The 18,595-nt window shown below is 41.7% G+C and overlaps 1 protein-coding gene across 20 annotated transcripts in view; it reads left to right on the top strand.

Annotated features, from left to right (window-relative positions):
- RYR2 (ryanodine receptor 2) overlaps window positions 1–17,786 on the top strand; it is a 788,912-nt gene extending 771,126 nt beyond the window's left edge. For 17 of the 20 annotated variants that reach the window (XM_063790296.1, XM_063790294.1, XM_063790292.1 and 14 more), the window contains 5 exons: window positions 2,826–2,982; window positions 12,169–12,233; window positions 14,318–14,418; window positions 15,302–15,353; window positions 16,352–17,786. In XM_063790296.1, coding sequence (XP_063646366.1) covers window positions 2,826–2,982; window positions 12,169–12,233; window positions 14,318–14,418; window positions 15,302–15,353; window positions 16,352–16,447 — 471 coding nt within the window. In that variant the 3' untranslated portion in view covers window positions 16,448–17,786. The remainder of the gene's footprint in view (window positions 1–2,825; window positions 2,983–12,168; window positions 12,234–14,317; window positions 14,419–15,301; window positions 15,354–16,351) is intronic. The other 3 variants (XM_016941574.4, XM_063790315.1, XM_063790314.1) reach the window with 1 other exon arrangement.
- Window positions 17,787–18,595: the final 809 nt, after the last annotated feature.

Genomic DNA, 18,595 nt, shown 5'->3' with positions numbered 1-18,595 from the left:
CCCCAGAGGAGAGTTGCAAACACAAAGCTACTTGTGAAGTCAGAGAAACGTGGGCAATGGGAAAGATGGTCTAACTAAAGAGGGAAGAAGCTGTGTTAACCACTCTTTGTTGATTTCCTGTAGTCACAATTAAATACATATGAAGACACAGATTTGGAGAAAAGCAATCCAGGCTAGGCACGGTGGCTCACGCCAGTAATCCCAGCAGTTTGGGAGGCCGAGGCAGGCAGATCACCTGAGGTCAGGAGTTCGAGACCAGCCTGGCCAACATGGTGAAACCCCCATCTCTACTAAAAATACAAAAATTAGCTGGGCATGGTGGCGGACACCTGTAATCTCAGCTACTCGGGAGGCTGAGGCAGGAGAATCGTTTGAACCCAGGAGGCGGAGGTTGCAGTGAGTAGAGAATGCACCATTGTACTCTAGCCTGGGAGACAGAGTGAGACTCTATCTTAAAAAAAAAAAACAAAACAAAACAAAAAACAAAAAAACACAGGAAAAAAGCAATCCAGTTCTTAATAAAAATAAGAAATGTGTGGTAAAACAAATTCAAACAGTATGCCTGAGTATATGGTGAAAAGAGTTTCCCCTTCTCACAGATTCACTGTTAGCAGTTTCAAGCACCAAGTTTTGAAAAACTACAGCAGTAGCTTCAGGATATTTTTTAAGTGATGGATGGTCTGTAAGATTTTACTTCCAGAGATTGATTCAGTAGGTAGTACCAGGAACCCAGAATGTTGCCACGTCCAGGAGACTCTGATATGAGGTTAAGCTTAGACCCCATCAGCCTAATCTGGCTCTAAGGATCTCCTGACCTTTCTGCAAAAGAGACCCCTAACCTGGGCTCCAGACCAGATCTTGGGTGGGCACTGGCTGAGCTGGCCTTACAATGCTCTTTATTATATGCCAGGCTGAGTCTATGACCATACCACCCTGAATGTGCCCAATCTCATCCTTGTATGCCAGGCTGATAAAATGTTCCCAAATGACACATTTAATTCTGTTCCCTAAATTCCAGCCATCTAACCCAGGAGACTTTTTCTCCTCTGCATCTAACAGATCCATCAGCTGTTGAACTCATAGTTGAACTATGAGCATTTTGATATCACCTTGTTGACTGCTCTTTGCCTACACGTTGTGCTTTTTAAAGTGTCCTGAGAATGTGAGATCTGTGGGTTGAGGCAGTGAAGGCTCCTCATTCATCCCACAAATGATTTGAGGACTTACCATGTGCTGGACGTTATTTTAGGCACTGGCAACAGAGTAATAACCAAAGCATTTCTTGTTGGAATGCAGTCAGTCCTACTGGAATGAGATAGACACCAAAAAATAAGCAAGCTGGATACCCAAGTGTGGAATTCAAGAAAAAGATCCAGGCTGGAAATAGAAATGAGTATAATTGGCACAGAGATGATACTTAAAGCCATGAAACTGGGAAAGTTCCCCCAAGGGAGTGTCCTAAAAGTAAAAAGCTCAAAGAACCCAGTCCTGGGGCATTTGTTCATGAAGCTACAGGGAGATGAGGAAGATTTGGCAAAGGAGACTGGAAAGCAATGGCCAGAAATGAAGCGAAGCAGAGGAGTGTGGTGTTTCTGTGTTAAGGCTTTTGTCCCCTTCATTCTGGTCAGCAGCAACTAACTAGGTTTTGAATTGATGGGTGACACATCCATTAAGTCAGGGTATCTGGAACAGTCTAAGAAAATCTCAGAGGAAGGATTATTAATTTAGGCCCTATAGGATGAGTAGAAATGGAGTAAGAATGGAAAAGCCTATTGCAAGAGAAGGAGAATGTACGAGCAAAGATCTGGAATCAGGAATAGTTCACTTGGAGGAGGTATGGGGAGAGCAGAGAGAGCAGAGAGGGAAGTTTTTGGGAAAGGTGAGTGTGGCTAAATTCAAGGGCCTGAAAAAGGAGTTTGGACTTAGCTTAAATGAGGATAAAATATTGGATGCTCCAAGCCAGTGACTCAATCCAGCATGACTTCATTTGTCACCCCCTGCACCAGGACATTTGGTATCTGGAGATATCTGTTATTGTCACTATGAGGTAGGGTGCTATTGGTATCTAAGGGGTAGAGATCAAGGGATCTTTTTAAAATAGCATACAGTGCACAGGATAGCCCCTGCCCAAGGAATTATCCAGCCAAAAATGTCACTGGTGCTGAGGCCAAGAACACTGCCCTAAAATGCACTTTAGTGAACCCCTCATTTTTTAGCAGTAGGCACAGGCAGCTGTACTTGTTGGTGGCTTTGATGTTTTAGGGTTTAAACAATAAGATGCTATTTCCTCCTCAGGTCTCCTCTCTTTTGTATTCTAGATATTAAAGTAGAAAAGAATTTCAGCATCATATTTCATATATACTATGTGAGGGAAGGGTGTTAGTATGTTTTCTTCTAGCTTAATTTCTAAGATTCCATCTTATTACCTGACCTTTCCAATGTCTGTTATGTCCAAAATAACCAAACAATACAATATAGTTGTATGTCCCTGAATGTGTTCGTAATATGATTACCTCATTAGCACAGATGGTTCAGGGCCAAGATACCAGATACAAGATGCTAGAAAATTTTCCATTTTCTCCAAAGTGAGAGAGAAAGTGCTAGGCGGAGTATGCAGTATACACTTTTGTTTAAAAGACAGCAACATGCAAAAGCCAAATGTTTGCTTCACAACTAGAAATACTGAAACAAAAAGAGGCAATATAGAATGCAAAAATTCTCATTTCCAGAGTGAGGATTAGGAACTACAGAGATAACTCGGGTTTGTCGAGAAAAAAAAAATGGGTAATGTCCCTCCAAGAAGTGATACCATGTCTTTTCTCCAGTGCTATATGTTCCACATGTATGTTGGAGTTCGTGCTGGAGGAGGGATCGGGGATGAAATCGAAGACCCAGCAGGCGATGAATATGAGATCTATCGAATCATCTTTGACATCACTTTCTTCTTCTTTGTTATTGTCATTCTCTTGGCCATAATACAAGGTAAGTATCCTCCTCACTGAAGCTGATGAACATCTAGAATTTGAGCCACATGTTGCTGAAGTTAATATTCAAGGTAGGGTAATGACGTCAAGTGTTTCCTGGCAAAGCCAAATCAAACTTTTCCTTCCAGTATTTCTTCATCATGCAATCTACCGGGGGAAATATAAAGCAGTATGGAACCCTGGTATGAAGGGAAGATACAGTGTTATTTTGTCTTCTTTCAAATAACATAATGGAAAAGGCACTTTCCTTGGTTTGATTCTCACCTCTGGGTTTCAGACTCATGAACCCCAGCTTTACAATCTTGGGTGGGTGAGCCATTTAACCCTTTAAACTTCTAAGCCAGCTGGGTGCGGTGGCTCATGCCTGTAATCCAAGCACTTTGGGAGGCTGAAGGGGGATGGATCACTTGAGGTCAGGAGCTCGAGACCAGCCTGACCAACATGGTAAACCCCATCTCTACTAAAAATACAAAACTAGCCAGGCGTGGTGGCACACAGCTGTAATCCCAGCTACCTGGGAGGCTGAGGCAGGAGAATTGCTTGAACCCGGGAGGTGGAGGTTGCAGTGAGCCAAGATCACGCCACTGCACTCCAGCCTGGGCAACAAGAGCGAAACTCCATTTCAAAACACACACTCAAACCCAACAACAACAACAACAAAAACTTCCAAGCCCTGTGGTTGTGGAGATTTTTAAAAATGACATACAGGCCAGGCGCAGGGGCTCACGCCTGTAATCCCAGCACTTTGAGAGACTGAGGTGGGTGGATCACTTGAGGTCTGGAGTTCAAGACCAGCCTGGCCAATGTGGTGAAACCTTGTCTCTACTAAAAATACAAAAATTAGCCTGGTGTGGTGGTGTGAACCTATAATCCCAGCTACTCAGGAGACTGAGGCAGAAGAATCACTTGAACCCAGGAGGAGGTTGCAGTGAGCAGAGATTGCACCATTGCACTCTAGCCTGGGTGACAAGAGCAAAACTCCATCTCAAAAAAAAAAAAAAAAAAGGTGGGGGAGGGAGGGTAGCTGGCAAGATGGCCAAATAGGAACAGCTCCAGTCTGCAGCTCCCAGTGAGATTGACGCAGAAGGTGGGTGATTTCTGCATTTCCAAATGAGGTACCCAGTTCGTCTCACTGGGACTGGTTGGACAGTGGGTGCAGCCCACAGAGGGTGAGCAGAAGCAGGGTGGGGTGTCATCTCACCCAGGAAGCACAAGGGGTTGGGGGATTTCCCTCCCCTAGCCAAGGGAAACTGTGAGAGACTGTACCAGGAGCAATTGTGCACTCCAGCCCAGATACCATGCTTTTCCCATGGTCTTCGCAACCAGCAGACCAGGACATTCCCTCCACTGCCTATGCCACCAGGGCCCTGGGTTTCAAGCACAAAACTGGGTGGCTGTTTGGGAAGGCAGCAAGCTAGCTGCACAAGTTTTTTTCATATACCAGTGGCACCTGGGATGCCAGCGAGACAGAACCATTCACTCGCCTGGAAAGGGGGCTGAAACCAGGGAGCCAAGTGGTCTGGCTTGGCGGGTCCCACCCCCACGGAGCCCAGCACGCGAAGATCCACTGGCTTGAAATTCTCGCTGCCAGCACAGCGGTCTGAGGTTGACCTGGGATGCTCCAGCTTGGTGGAGGGAGGGGCATCTGCCATTGCTGAGGCATGAGTAGGCAGTTTTACCCTCACAATGTAAACAAAGCCACTGGGAGGTTCAAACTGGGTGGAGCCCACTGCAGCTCAGCAAGGCCGCTGCAGCCAGACTGCCTCTCTAGATTCCTCCTCTCTGGGCAGGGCATCTCTGGAAAAAAAAAAAGGCAGCAATCCTAGTCACTTACTTATAGATAAAACCCTCATCTCCTTGGGAGAGAGCACCTGGGGAAAGGGGTGGCTGTGGGTTCAGCTTCAGTAGACTTAAACGTCCCTGCCTGACAGCTATGAGGAGAGCAGCAGATCTCCCAGCACAGTGTTCGAGCTCTAATAAGGGAAAGACTGCCTCCTGAAGTGGGTCCCTGACCCCCATGTATCCTGACTGGGAGATACCTCCCAGTAGGGGCCGACAGACACCTTATACAGGAGAGCCCTGGCTGATATTTGGTGGGTGCCCCTCTGGGAGGAAGCTTCCAGAGGAAGGAACAGGCAGCAATCTTTGCTGTTCTGCAACCTTCACTGGTGATACCCAGGCAAACAGGGTCTGGAGTGGACCTCCAGCAAACTCCAGCAGACCTGCAGCAGAGGGGTCTATTAGAAGGAAAACTAACAAACAGAAAGGAATAGTATCAACATCAACAAAAAGGACGTCCACTCAGAGACTCCATCCGAAGGTCACCAATATCAAAGACTAAAGGTAGATAAATCCATGAAGATGGGGAGAAACCAGAGCAAAAAGACTGAAAATTCCAAAAACTGGAACACCTCTTCTCCTCCAAAGTATCACAACTCCTCGCCAGCAAGGGAACAAAACTGGATGGAAAATGAGTTTGACAAATTGACAGAAGTAAGCTTCAGAAGGTGGGTAATAACAAACTCCTCTGAGCTAAAGGAGCATGTTCTAACCCATTGCAAGGAAGCTAAGAACTTTGAAAAAAAAGTTAGATGAATTGCTAACTAGAATAACCAGATTAGAGGAGAACATAAATGACCTGATGGAGCTGAAAAACACAGCACAAGAACTTCGTGAAGCATATATAAGTAGCAATAGCCGAATCAATCAAGCAGAAGAAAGGATATCAGAGATTGAAGGTGACCTCAATGAAATAAGGTGAGAAGACAAGATTAGAGAAAAAAGAGTGAAAAGAAATGAACAAAGCCTCCAGGAAATATGGGACTATGTGAAAAGACCAAATATACATTTGATTGGTGTACCTGAAAGTGACGGGAGAATGGAACCAAGTTGGAAAACACTCTTCAGGATATCATCCAGGAGAACTTCCCCAACCTAGCAAGGCAGACCAACATTCAAATTCAGGGAATCCAGAGAACACCACAAAGATACTCCTAGAGAAGAGCAACCCCAAGACACATAATCGTCAGATTCACCAAGGTTGAAATGAAGGAAAAAATGTTAATTAAGGGCAGCCAGAGAGAAAGGTCGGGTTACCGACACAAAGGGAAGCACATCAGACTAACAGCAGATCTCGCTGTAGAAACTCTACAAGCCAGAAGACACTGGGGGCAAATATTCAACATTCTTAAGGGAAAGAATATTCAACTCAGAATTTCACATCCAGCCAAACTAAGCTTCATAAGCGAAGGAGTAATAAAATCCTTTACAGACAAGCAAATGCTGAGAGATTTTGTCACCACCAGGCCTGTCTTACAAGAGCTCCTGAAGGAAGCATTAAACATGGAAAGGAACAACCGGTACCAGCCACTGCGAAAACATACCAGATGGTAAAGACCATTGACACTATGAAGAAACAGCATCAACTAATGGGCAAAATAACCAGCTGGCATCATAATGACAGGATCAAATTCACACATAACAATATTAACCTTAAATGTAAACAGGCTAAATGCCCAAATTAAAAGACACAGACTGGCAAATTGGATAAAGAGTCAAGACCCATTAATGTGCTGTATTCAGGAGACCCATCTCATGTGCAAAGACACACATGGGCTTAAAATAAAGGGACTGAGGAATATTTACCAAGCAAATGGAAAGCAAAAAATAAAAATAAAAAATAAAAAAGCAGGGATTGCAATTCTAGTCTCTGATAAAACAGACTTTAAACCAACGAAGATCAAAAGAGACAAGGGCATTACATAATGGTAAAGGGATCAATGCAACAAGAAGAGCTAACTATCCTAAATATGTATGCACCCAATACAGGAACACCCAGATTCATAAAGCAAGTTCTTAGAGACCTACAAAGAGACTTAGACTCCCCAAAATAACAGTGGAAGACTTTAACACCACACTGTCAATATTAGACAGATCAATGAGAGAAAATTAACAAGGATATCCAGGACTTGAACTCAGCTCTGGACCAAGCAGACCTAACAGACATCTACAGAACTCTCCACCCCAAATCAACAGAATATACATTCTTCTCAGCACCAATTCACACTTATTCTAAAATTGACCACATAATTGGAAGTAAAATGCTCCTCAGCAACTGCAAAAGAATGGAAATCATAACAGAGTCTCTCAGACCACAGTGCAATCAAATTAGAACTCAGGATTAAGAAACTCACTTAAAACTGCACAACTACATGGAAACTGAACAACCGGCTCCTGAACGACTACTGGGTAAGTAACAAAATTAAGGCAGAAATAAAGATGTTCTTTGAAACCGATGAGAACAAAGACACAATGTACCAGAATCTCTGGGACACATTTAAAGTAGTGTGTAGAGGGAAACTTATAGCACTAAATGCCCACAAGAGAAAGCAGGAAAGATCTAAAATTGACACCCTAACATCACAATGAAAAAAAACTAAAGAAGCAAGAGCAAACAAATTCAAAAGCTAGCAGAAGACAAGAAATAACTAAGATCAGTGCAGAACTGAATGAGATAGAGAAACGAAAAACCCTTCAAAAAATGAGTGAATCCAGGAGCTGGTGTTTTGAAAAGATCAACAAAATAGATAGACTGCTAGCCAGACTAATAAAGAAGAAAAGAGAAGAATCAAATAGATGCAATAAAAAATTATAAAGGGGATATCACCACCAATCCCACAGATATACAAACTACCACCAGAGAATACTGTAGACACCTGTACACAAATAAACTAGAAAATCTAGAAGAAATGGATAAACTCCTGGACACATACACCCTCCCAAGACTAAACCAGGAAGACGTTGAATCCCTGAATAGATCAATAACAAGTTCTGAAATTGAGGCAGTAATTAATAGCCTACCAACCAAAAAAGTCCAGGACCAGACAGATTCACAGCTGAATTCTACCAGAGGTACAAAGAGGAGCTGGTACCATTCCTTCTGAAACTATTCCCAACAATAGAAAAAGAGAGAATTCTCCCTAACTCATATTATGAGGCCAGAATCATCCTGATACCAAAACCTGGCAGAGACACAACAACAAAAGAAAATTTCAGGCCAATATCCCTGATGAACATCGATGCGAAAATCCTCAATAAATTACTGGCAAACCAAATCCAGCAGCACCTCAAAAAGCTTATCCACCATGATCAAGTAGGCTTCATCCCTGGGACGCAAGGCTGGTTCAACATACACAAATCAATAAACGTAATCCATCACATAAAACCAATGACAAAAACCACATGATTATCTCAATACATGCAGAAAAGGCCTTCGACAAAATTCAACAGCCCTTCATGCTAAAAACTCTCAATAAACCTAGGTATTGATGGAAGGTATCTGAAAATAATAAGAGCTATCTATGACAAACCCACAGCCAATATCATACTGAATGGCCAAAAACTGGAAGCATTCCCTTTGAAAACTGGCACAAGACAAGAATGCCCTCTCTCACCACTCCTATTCAACATAGCGTTGGAAGTCCTGGCCAGGGCAATCAGGCAAAACAAAGAAATAAAGGGTATTCAATTAGGAAGAAAGGAAGTCAAATTGTCTGCAGATGACATGATTGTATATTTAGAAAACCCCATCATCTCAGCCCCAAATTTCCTTATACTGATAAGCAACTTCAGCAAAGTCTCAGGATACAAAATCAATGTGCAAAAATCACAAGCATTCCTAGACACCAATAATAGACAAACAGCCAAATTGTGAGTGAACACCCATTCACAATTGCTACAAATAGAATACCTAGGAATACAACTTTCAAGGGATGTGAAAGACCTCTTCAAGAACTACAAACTACCACTTGAGGAAATAAGAGAGGACACAAACAAATGGAAAAACATTCCATGCTCATGGATAGGAAGAAACAATATCGTGAAAATGGCCATACTGCCCAAAGTAATTTATAGATTCAATGCTATCCCCATCAAGCTACCATTGACTTTCTTCACAGAATTGGAAAAAACTACTTTAAATTTCATGTGGAACCAAAAAAGAGCCCACATAGCCAAGACAATCTTAAGCAGAAAGAACAAAGCTGGAGGCATCACACTACCTGACTTCAAACTATACTACAAGGCTACAGTAACAAAAAGAGTATGGTATTGGTATGAAAACAGATATATAGATCAATGGAACAAAACAGAGGCCTCAGAAATAACACCACACATCTACAACTATCTGATCTTTGACAAACCTGACAAAAAGAAGCACTGGGGAAAAGATTCCCTATTTAATAAATTGTGTTGAGAAAACTGGCTAGCCATATGCAGAAAGCTGAAACTGGATCCCTTCATTACACCTTATACAAAAATTAACTCAAGATGGATTAAAGACTTAAACGTAAGACCTAAAACCACGAAAACCCCAGAAAAAACCTAGGCAAATACCATTCAGGACATAGGCATGGGCAAAGACTTCATGACTAAAACACCAAAAGCAATGGCAACAAAAGCCAAAACTGACAAATGGGATCTAATTAAACTAAAGAGCTTCTGCGCAGCAAAAGAAACTATCATCAGAGTGAACAGGCAACCTACAGAATGGGAGAAAGTTTTTTGCTGTCTGTCCATCTGATATACAGCTAATATCCAGAATCTACAAAGAACTTAAACAACTTCATAAGAATAAAACAAACAACCCCATCAAAAAGTGGGTGAAGGATATGAACAGACACTTCTCAAAAGACGACATTTATGCATCCAACAAACATATGAAAAATAGGTCATCACTGGTCATTGAAGAAATGCAAATCAAAACCACAGTGAGATACCATCTCATGCCAGTTAGAATGGCGATCATTAAAAAGTCAGGAAAGAACAGATGCTGGAGAGGATATGGAGAAATAGGAACACTTTTACAGTGTTTGTGGGAGTGTAAATTAGTTCAACCATTATAGAAGACACTGTGGTGATTCCTCAAGGATCTAGAACTAGAAATACCATTTGACCCAGCAATCTCATTACTGGGGATATACCCAAAGAATTATAAATCATTCTACTATAAAGACACATGCACACGTATGTTTATTGGGGCACTGTTCACCATAGCAAAGACTTGGAACCAACCCAAATGCCCATCAATGATAGACTAGATTTTTAAAAGTGCCACATATGTACCATGGAATACTATGCAGCCATAAAAAAGGATGATTTCATGTCCTTTGCAGGGACGTGGATGAAGCTGGAAACCATCATTCTCAGCAAACTAACACAAGAACAGAAAACCAAACACCACATGTCCTCACTCATAAGTGGGAGTTAAACAATGGTAACACATGGACACGGAGGGGGGCATCACACACCAGGGCCTGTTGAGGGGTTGGGATAGCGTTGGGAAAAATACCTAATGTAGATGACAAGTTGATGAGTACAGCAAAAACCACCATAGCACGTGTATACCTATGTAACAAACCTGCACGTTCTGCACGTGTACCCCAGAACTTAAAGTATAATAAAAAAAAAGACATACATTCAAGTACCCAGTATAATACCTGATGCATAGTCAGTGCTTTATAAATAATTATAAAGCTATTAATAGTATCATTGTTGAATACCTACTATCTGCCCAGCACATGTATTAACTAATTTTACCATTTCACCAACCTTATGAGAATGGTGCTTTTATTTTATGTGTGAAGTAACTGAGCCACAATAAGTATAAGGAACTTGGCCAAAGTGCACAGCTAAACAGGGCTGGAATCCATCTATACCCAGGCAATCTGCATCCAGACCCCTTGCAACCACGGTGCTGTATTGACCCACTAGCTCTTCCTTTTACTTCTGGGCAACTTGGAGTGTGGTGTTTTTCTCTCTCAGAAAAGTCATGTTATCTTTTCTGCTTAACACATTTATCCTGGCTTGAATTAAATGTCTGTAAATGTGACAATCTCTTTTAAGTTCCACAGACATCAAATGACACTATTTTTTAGTCAAATACCATGGACAAGCTTAAGGGACTCATAATTCATTCATTGTGCTCTTATTGAGTGTAAAAATAACGTGTTTTCTAAGAGGGCAAAGTTATAACTTCGAAGAAAGTGTGAAGCCAGCAGGTCTCAGGAGGGAAAAGGAGCTTAAAACAGCTCAACACAGTGTTTCTGATTGTCACAGTCAATGAAATTATGGAAGCTTACTTATAAGGGACTTGTGAAAAAAGTGATTTGGGGCCTGGCACCATGGCTCATGCCTGTAATCCTACCACTTTGGGAAGCTGAGGCGAGAGGATCGCTTGAGCCCAGGAGTTTGAGACCAGCCTGGTCAACAAGACGAAACCCTGTCTGTGCAAACAGAAATTATCAGGGTGTGGTGGTGTTCGCCTGTAATCCCAGCTACTTGGGAAGCTGAGGCAGGAGGATAGCTTGAGCCCAGGAGGTTGAGGCTGCAGTGAGCTGTGATTGCACCACCGCACTCCAGCCTGGGTGACAGAGCAAGACTGTCTCAAAAAAAAAAAAAAAAAAAAAATGACTTGACTGGGCACAGTGGCTCATGCCTGTAATCCCAGCACTTTGGGAGGCCGAGGCAGGCGGATCACAAGGTCAGGAGATCGAGACCATCCTGGCTAACACGGTGAAACCCTGTCTCTCCTAAAAATACAAAAATTAGCCAGGTATGGCAGTGTGTGCCTGTAGTCCCAGCTGCTGGGGAGGCTGAGGCAGGAGAATGGCGTGAACCCGGGAGGCGGAGCTTGCAGTGAGCCGAGATTGTGCCACTGCACTCCAGCCTGGGTGACAGAGTGAGACTCCGTCTCAAAAAAAAAAAAAAAAAAGACTTGAGGCAAATTTCTTCGTTTAAGTGGTGATGTTTTATTTCTACATTAGTACTTGAAAAATCTTATTAGTGGAGTTTTCTGTACTTATAAATCTCAGCTGCTCTTTTTCAGCATGAAGTATGTAATAACATCTGTATATGCCAAGTTAACAAAAGATTTTTCCTGCTGTCACTTCATTTTAAAACACTCTTTTCAGTGAGTGTATGTCCCAGTAACTGCACTGACTTCTGTCCCCAAAGAGAGAACACCGCCTCCCTGCTCCTAGGAGTATCGGATATGTAGTCACGTTTACCATGTTCTGAGCATTTTGCAAGGTAGTTGTACATCTCCCCTTTCCCTGGGGGGATTAGCCAAGGAACTGAATTATTCATTGCTTGATAAAGATTAAATTGTATTTTTATTTAACACCAGGTCTAATTATCGATGCTTTTGGAGAACTAAGAGACCAACAGGAACAAGTCAAAGAAGACATGGAGGTAAGCTTCTCCATTCATGACTCAGCTTCTTTGTTGTCCTGGGCCCTCGTTTTCCCCACTACCTTTATCAATAGAATCATGAATGTGGGAAGGAGGAGGGGAAAGGGCACAACTTGTGGTTTCACTGGCCTGTTTTCCATTCAAGCAATACATATAGTTGAGCAGCGTGGTCGGCTGAAACCGTGGTGGACGCCACATGCATGCAAACAGCAATAGGACACCATCCTTTCCCTCCAGAAGTGGAGAGACTATTCATTCGAAACCAAAGATTCAATGACAAGTAAATAGATGATTACAGAGCAGTGTGGTGAGTTCTTTATGGGAGTAAAGCCCTGGAGTGGTAGGGTCTCTAGGGCTGGTATCTGATTCACTCCTGGATGGTCAGGGAATTTCCTAGAAGAAGGGATGTCTGAGCTGAGGCCTGAAGACTGTGGAAGTCTGTGGGTTTGATAAGGAGAGAGGAGGACAGTTTGGGCAACCTCCCAACCCCTTCTCCCACACCATGGACATCTCCAGGGGTACCATTCACAGTGGGACCTTTGAGCCCATCACCACCTGAAATTATATACCAAGACTGATTTTAAGGAAGTTGATGTGCAGGTTTTTTTCTTAGCAGCCTCAGTGCTACCAGATGCAGATTAAATTCTGATGATGAGGCTGGAGAGGAATACCAGTGAATGAAGAATATAATCACTCATTTGAGAAATTTACAGTTTAATATATGGGCTGTGGGAAGCAAGAAAAGGGCTTTAAGCAGAGCAGCCAGATGATCAGATTTGCATTTTAAAAAGATAACTATGGTTTAAAATGTGAGGCATGAAGTAGAAACTGGCAAGAACAGGGACAGGGAAGTGGGCTGTCAGCATTTTCCAGGTGGGAGATTCTGAAGCTTTTGCTAGAGGTGGCACATGGGAGTTGGGCAAGTACTGCCTGAATCCATCTAGTTTCTGCATCCTCAGCGAGGGACTTGGTGATTGACCAAATGGAGAAGATGGAGCAAGCAAGGGGATATCCAGGCTTCAGGCATTAGCCACCAGATGGATGGTGGCATAGTTAGCTGACCTAGGGAACCCAGAGGAAGAACAGGTTCATCGGTAAAGCTGATGAGTGTGATTTGAGCCACTTCAATTTAAGAGACATCATTGGAGTGGTATGAAGACCTGATCGATTGTTCTCCCCAGTTGCTCAATGTGACCTATCAGCTGTCAGCAGTTGTTGATCAGTAAGGCAGGAAGAATTTTATACACTATTATAATCATCTTGATTGTAGTTCCTAAAATACAGGGCCTCATAAACATGCTTCAGATGGCATAAAACAGCTTACAACTGACAGGGAAAGATGAGCACCAGAGTCACATGGGACAATTATTGAATACATTGCTTCTCCTTGGGTTTTGTGGACCAGGCCTGTCTGCAAGGGGCAGACCTAAGCAGGTGCCCCTCTACAGGGTGCTTAGGAGAGGCGTGGTCCAGAGAAGGTGGAACCAAGAGGACCAGGAACCTGGTCCCTAGTGCCGAAAGTTGTTCTCCATTCACATCCACTGGCTAATTCTGTACCTAGCACAGCACCTGGAAGACCCTTGCTAAACTGTAGATGGGATGTCTCATAGCTTGGTATTTGATTTGGCCTTTTCTAAAGGAAAGTAACCTGTACCTATTCCCCCTTGGTCATCCGACTTTGTTTGGGTGGGTACTAAGTTTGTAGTTTCAGTTGAAGACACAGTTAATCCTGCTTAGATAACTTTAGTCAATGTCATGAACAAGAGTTGATCACTAAGCCTGGACATTTTCACCTAGGCTAGAGAAAGGAAGAGACGTTGTTTTTCAGCCATCATCATCATCATCTTGTTCCCTGTCTGCGTCTGCTACTTCTTGCTGCTGGTACCTGTGTCATTTAAGCCAACACCAAGACACAGTTACAGCGACAGTTCCATTTATATTCGTGGGCTTGGCACAGCCTCCATGTGATGATCTTTGATGTGTATTGAGTGAACCAAATAATAGCTGCCCCTACATGGCGAGTTGTGTTTTCCTTTTGTTTTGCTTTCTGAACTCTGACGTTAATATTTCCCTTTGTTTTCTAGACCAAATGCTTCATCTGTGGGATAGGCAATGATTACTTCGACACAGTGCCACATGGCTTTGAAACCCACACTTTACAGGAGCACAACTTGGCTAATTACTTGTGAGTGTGCCCGTTTCAGAATCTTCCACCTCTCCAGTAGACGCCACTGGTCCCTGCCCATCTCAGAATAGAGAGGAAGTTTTTGTTTATTGTTTAAAAAACAATTGCTGCAGATACTTTAAAAGAAAGACCAACAGCTAATGGCTCTCTTTTCCTCTGGAGTAGGTTGACTTAAGAGGTTAAGTTGCAGCTCTTCATGTAAGTGATGCTTTCTAGAACTTGAAATGAAGAGGTGGACAGGGAGGAGCAGGGCCTCTGTGGGAGTCTTGGTCATGTTTCTCATTTTAGACAGGAATTCTTAGGCTGCTTCCTAGGGAGATGCAAGTCTCCGTTTTTCTTCTTACAGATCTTAAGAGGACTTTCAGATCTCGTCAGGCACTGTTGGATACCAACTTAAAAGCTGCATTTAAAAAAATATTAATACATAGAAATCTTTCCATTACTCGAGATTAGCCAAAAGTATAGTTTGGTAAAATGCTATTCTTACTCATTTTCAGACCCAATTTTAGTATCAAACAGAAGAGATGCCGAGTAGCATTATAGGGAAAAAAAATTGGCTTAACTATACTCAGTGGAACTTGATCAGTAAATTACAACTTCTCATTAAGCTAGTCTTCAGTTCTAATTCATCAGTGTTGACTTGATTCTGACCAGTGTGTATATTCCTAACTTGAAGCCTCTAGGGTCAAATAGCAACAGATCAGAAAAGTCAGGTCCACAGCCTTTCCTCTTTCTGGTACACTAATTTTTCCAAAAATCTGCATGTGGCATTTTCTCTATGCTGGCCATAATTGATTGCAACCATACAATTTATCTAAATATGCCCTGTTTATCCTAATATTTCCATACCGTTCATTTCTGATCAGTTTCTCTGTATCTGTAGGTTTTTTCTGATGTATCTTATAAACAAAGATGAAACAGAACACACAGGACAGGTAGGTAAATTATTACATGTCATCTTCTGAAAGAAATGATAGAGAAGCTCTAAATATCAGAACAAAATGCGTGCATTAAACAGTGAGGCACGGAATTACTTTCAGATATTAGTTGTGGTATCTTGATGTAAAGTTCCTGTTATGTTGAATGAGTATGGAAAAGAGCCTTTGTTAAAGTAGAATTCTATACTAAGTTTATGTAACACAATAAGCTTTTACTAACTGAAAATGCTGGATTTGAGTTTTGAATTCCATTATTTTGAAAAATTGAGTTCTTAATTATTGCATAATGTCCTTGATTGTTTAATCAGGTAGATGATTTCCAATGAACTTCAAAGTATTATGTACAATGCATATTAAATGCCTAAGGTGTTTAAGCTATTTGAAATTCCTCTTCCAGTGTGCAGATTGTTAGTAGTTTGAATTTGAAGGATACAATATTTTAAGAGAACCCTCAAAAGCATAAATGTATATATATACACACACATATATACATATATATTTTTTGAGACAAGGTCTTGCTGTTTTGCCAACTACAAGTGGCATGATCAGGACTTACTACAGCCTTGACTTCCTGGGCTCAATAAATCCTCCTGTTTCAGCCCCACAAGTACCTGAAACTACAGGCATGCACCACCACACCTGGCTTTTTTGTGTGTTGTTTTTTTTTTTAATTTTAGTACCGACAAGAGCTCATTATGTTGCTCAGGCTGGTCTTGAATGCCTGACCTCAAGCGATCCTCCCACCTCAGCCTCCCAAAATGCTGGGATTATAGGCTTGAGCCAGCGTGCCCAGCCAACATATTTTTATCATTATAATGGTCAGGATGAAGATTATTACGAGACGTTAAGGTCTGGTATAGTTAGTTAGGAACCATCTAAATTAATGTGGACTTCTCTATTCCGTGCGATATAGGTAACAGAATTGAGTTTCTACCTTATGTTTTGTTAGCACACACTTTGGGGAAAATGTTAATACATTTCCTTGACTTTTGCAGGAATCTTATGTCTGGAAGATGTATCAAGAAAGGTGTTGGGAATTTTTCCCAGCAGGGGATTGCTTCCGGAAACAGTATGAAGACCAGCTAAATTAAACTCAGACCCCAATCACCTCTAAAAACCAAAACCCTACCCCTCTCTCTCCCTCTCTCAATTTCTCTGCTCTCTTGGAAACATTTTGCTGATTTTGTGAATTGCCAGCGTTGTGTGTTTTCTGGGAGCATCAAAGCTCTGTTTCGGAAGAGCTGTTTCCTCCCCCCACCTTTTGTATTTACTTTGAGACTAAAGACTGAAGAATAATCTAAATTCATACTCAGACAAAGGAATTCTGGAAAGAAAACCATTCTGGACACTGTCATAACACACATAGATAGATTTTCTTCTGAGACTCCCGGAGTCTTCTGGAGCTACGAGACCTTCACAGAGACACGTGGCAGCCACACTCACCCAGCCTCTTTATTTCACCATCCTGGAAGGAAACTGTCTAATGGTCACAGAGCACTGTAGCACTTAACAGATTGCCATGGACACCAGTTGCGAAGGGAAATAGTGCCTTACTATATGTGGGTTGAGCTATGCAGAAGATACGTGCATGAAAAAACAAACATCTTTATTTTCTTTATGTCGACCTTTCTTTTCTTAGATTGATTTTGTGAGGTTTTTTTTTTTTTTCCTTTAGTCTTTTCTTTGGTGGGGGAGGGTAAGAAAAGCAGTTTGCACTTAAAAAGAAAAAAAAAAACCGGGTGGTGTGTCTCAGGACAAAAGGAGGCTCTTCTCATTCAGCTAAATTCACATTTGCCCCCCCGCCCCCCCCGCCCCCATATGCTCCTGCTATTATTTTGGTAATGCTCTGATGCAACATTGCAACTTTATGAAATCTTTGTATGAAAACAAAAAGACTGCAAAAAATACACTTTCAAAAGAAACCATTCATTGCATGTTTATTATGCAAGTTTAAATGAACAAAGAAAACCTTCAGAAACAAGTTGATCAACGTGAGAGAAATTTCATGATAATTATTCATAGTAATAAAGTGTCGTGGGCTTAATTGTATATCTGGAGCCAGTGTCATCCACCAACAATGTGATACATTATGAACTTGACAGTAGTTTTGGGTTTTGCTCATTCTTTCAGCCACCTGTGATCAGTTTTGTTGATTAAGGACTTCTTGTCAGGCCATTTTTTTAATATCAAAGCTGAAGCAATATCCATTCAGGGATTTCATCAGTTGCATCACAAAACACGGATGATAATATACATCACTCCATTTTTTCCATTTTGAGTCCTTTTAAATGTAATGCTAACCTTTACAATTAAAAAGTCAGATTCAGAATGGAAACAAGGTCATTTTGCAAACATTGGAGCTCTTTTATTACAAGTCTGCTTGTTAATTTTAGAATTGTAAAACCGCTCTGATTAAACTATTTAACTAACTTTCTCATCCTCTTCTTTCTCCATTTAAAACTTATAACTGGGACTCACAAAATCTTGAGCTTCTAACCTGAGGTGGATATAGGACAATCCTAAACACTGCACTGAGACCTTTAACGCTGTCAGATTTCCTGGTACCTCTAAGACTGTTGTGTATACAATTGTGGGGCCTCAGAGTCACCAGGCACCTGGCCCACCCGTCATTTCCCTGTTGTATGGGTCAGCCAGACCTCTTGAAAACCTCCAATGACAGAACAAAAAGATCGCTATCTCCCAGATTATTTAATTTTTATATAGCTCTCATTTTTGAAAGCTCTTCCTTGCTCAGGGCAAATTCATTTCCTATAATAATAGGCATTCATTTTATGTCTTAATATGAAAGAGAATCAGTACCCTAGCATGTGGTGTATTAAACATTCAAAACCCAATTGAACATTTGCTGTGTGCAAAGTACTGCTGTGGGTACCGGTGACTTCTCCATCATCTTACACCTCACCAGCACAACATCACAGTGCTAGTATCTAGATTTTACCTTTTGTCTTCTGGTATCACTTTTTTGTGGGGGAAGGAATAAATTTGGCTGTACCATAGGAATTTTCAAGCCCGTTCAGGGAGGTGATCTGATGCTCTGAAGACTCTGAATAAAATAAATGAGGTCAGCTCCACAAAACATCAAAGAGTGCACTGCCATTTGCCAGGAAACACTGCAGAGCAAGCATGTAGTGGAAAGGAATGAATATTTTTCCAGGACATAAAGTCCACTGAGAGATTCAGATGTTCTAGTTATAATGCTCAAATCAGAGGTGACACAA

Source organism: Pan troglodytes, chromosome 1 (assembly GCF_028858775.2).
Source record: "Pan troglodytes isolate AG18354 chromosome 1, NHGRI_mPanTro3-v2.0_pri, whole genome shotgun sequence".
Classification (NCBI taxonomy): Eukaryota; Metazoa; Chordata; class Mammalia; order Primates; family Hominidae; genus Pan; species Pan troglodytes.
Note: the sequence above shows the minus strand (reverse complement) of the source record. Positions and strands in the feature narration are given on the sequence as shown.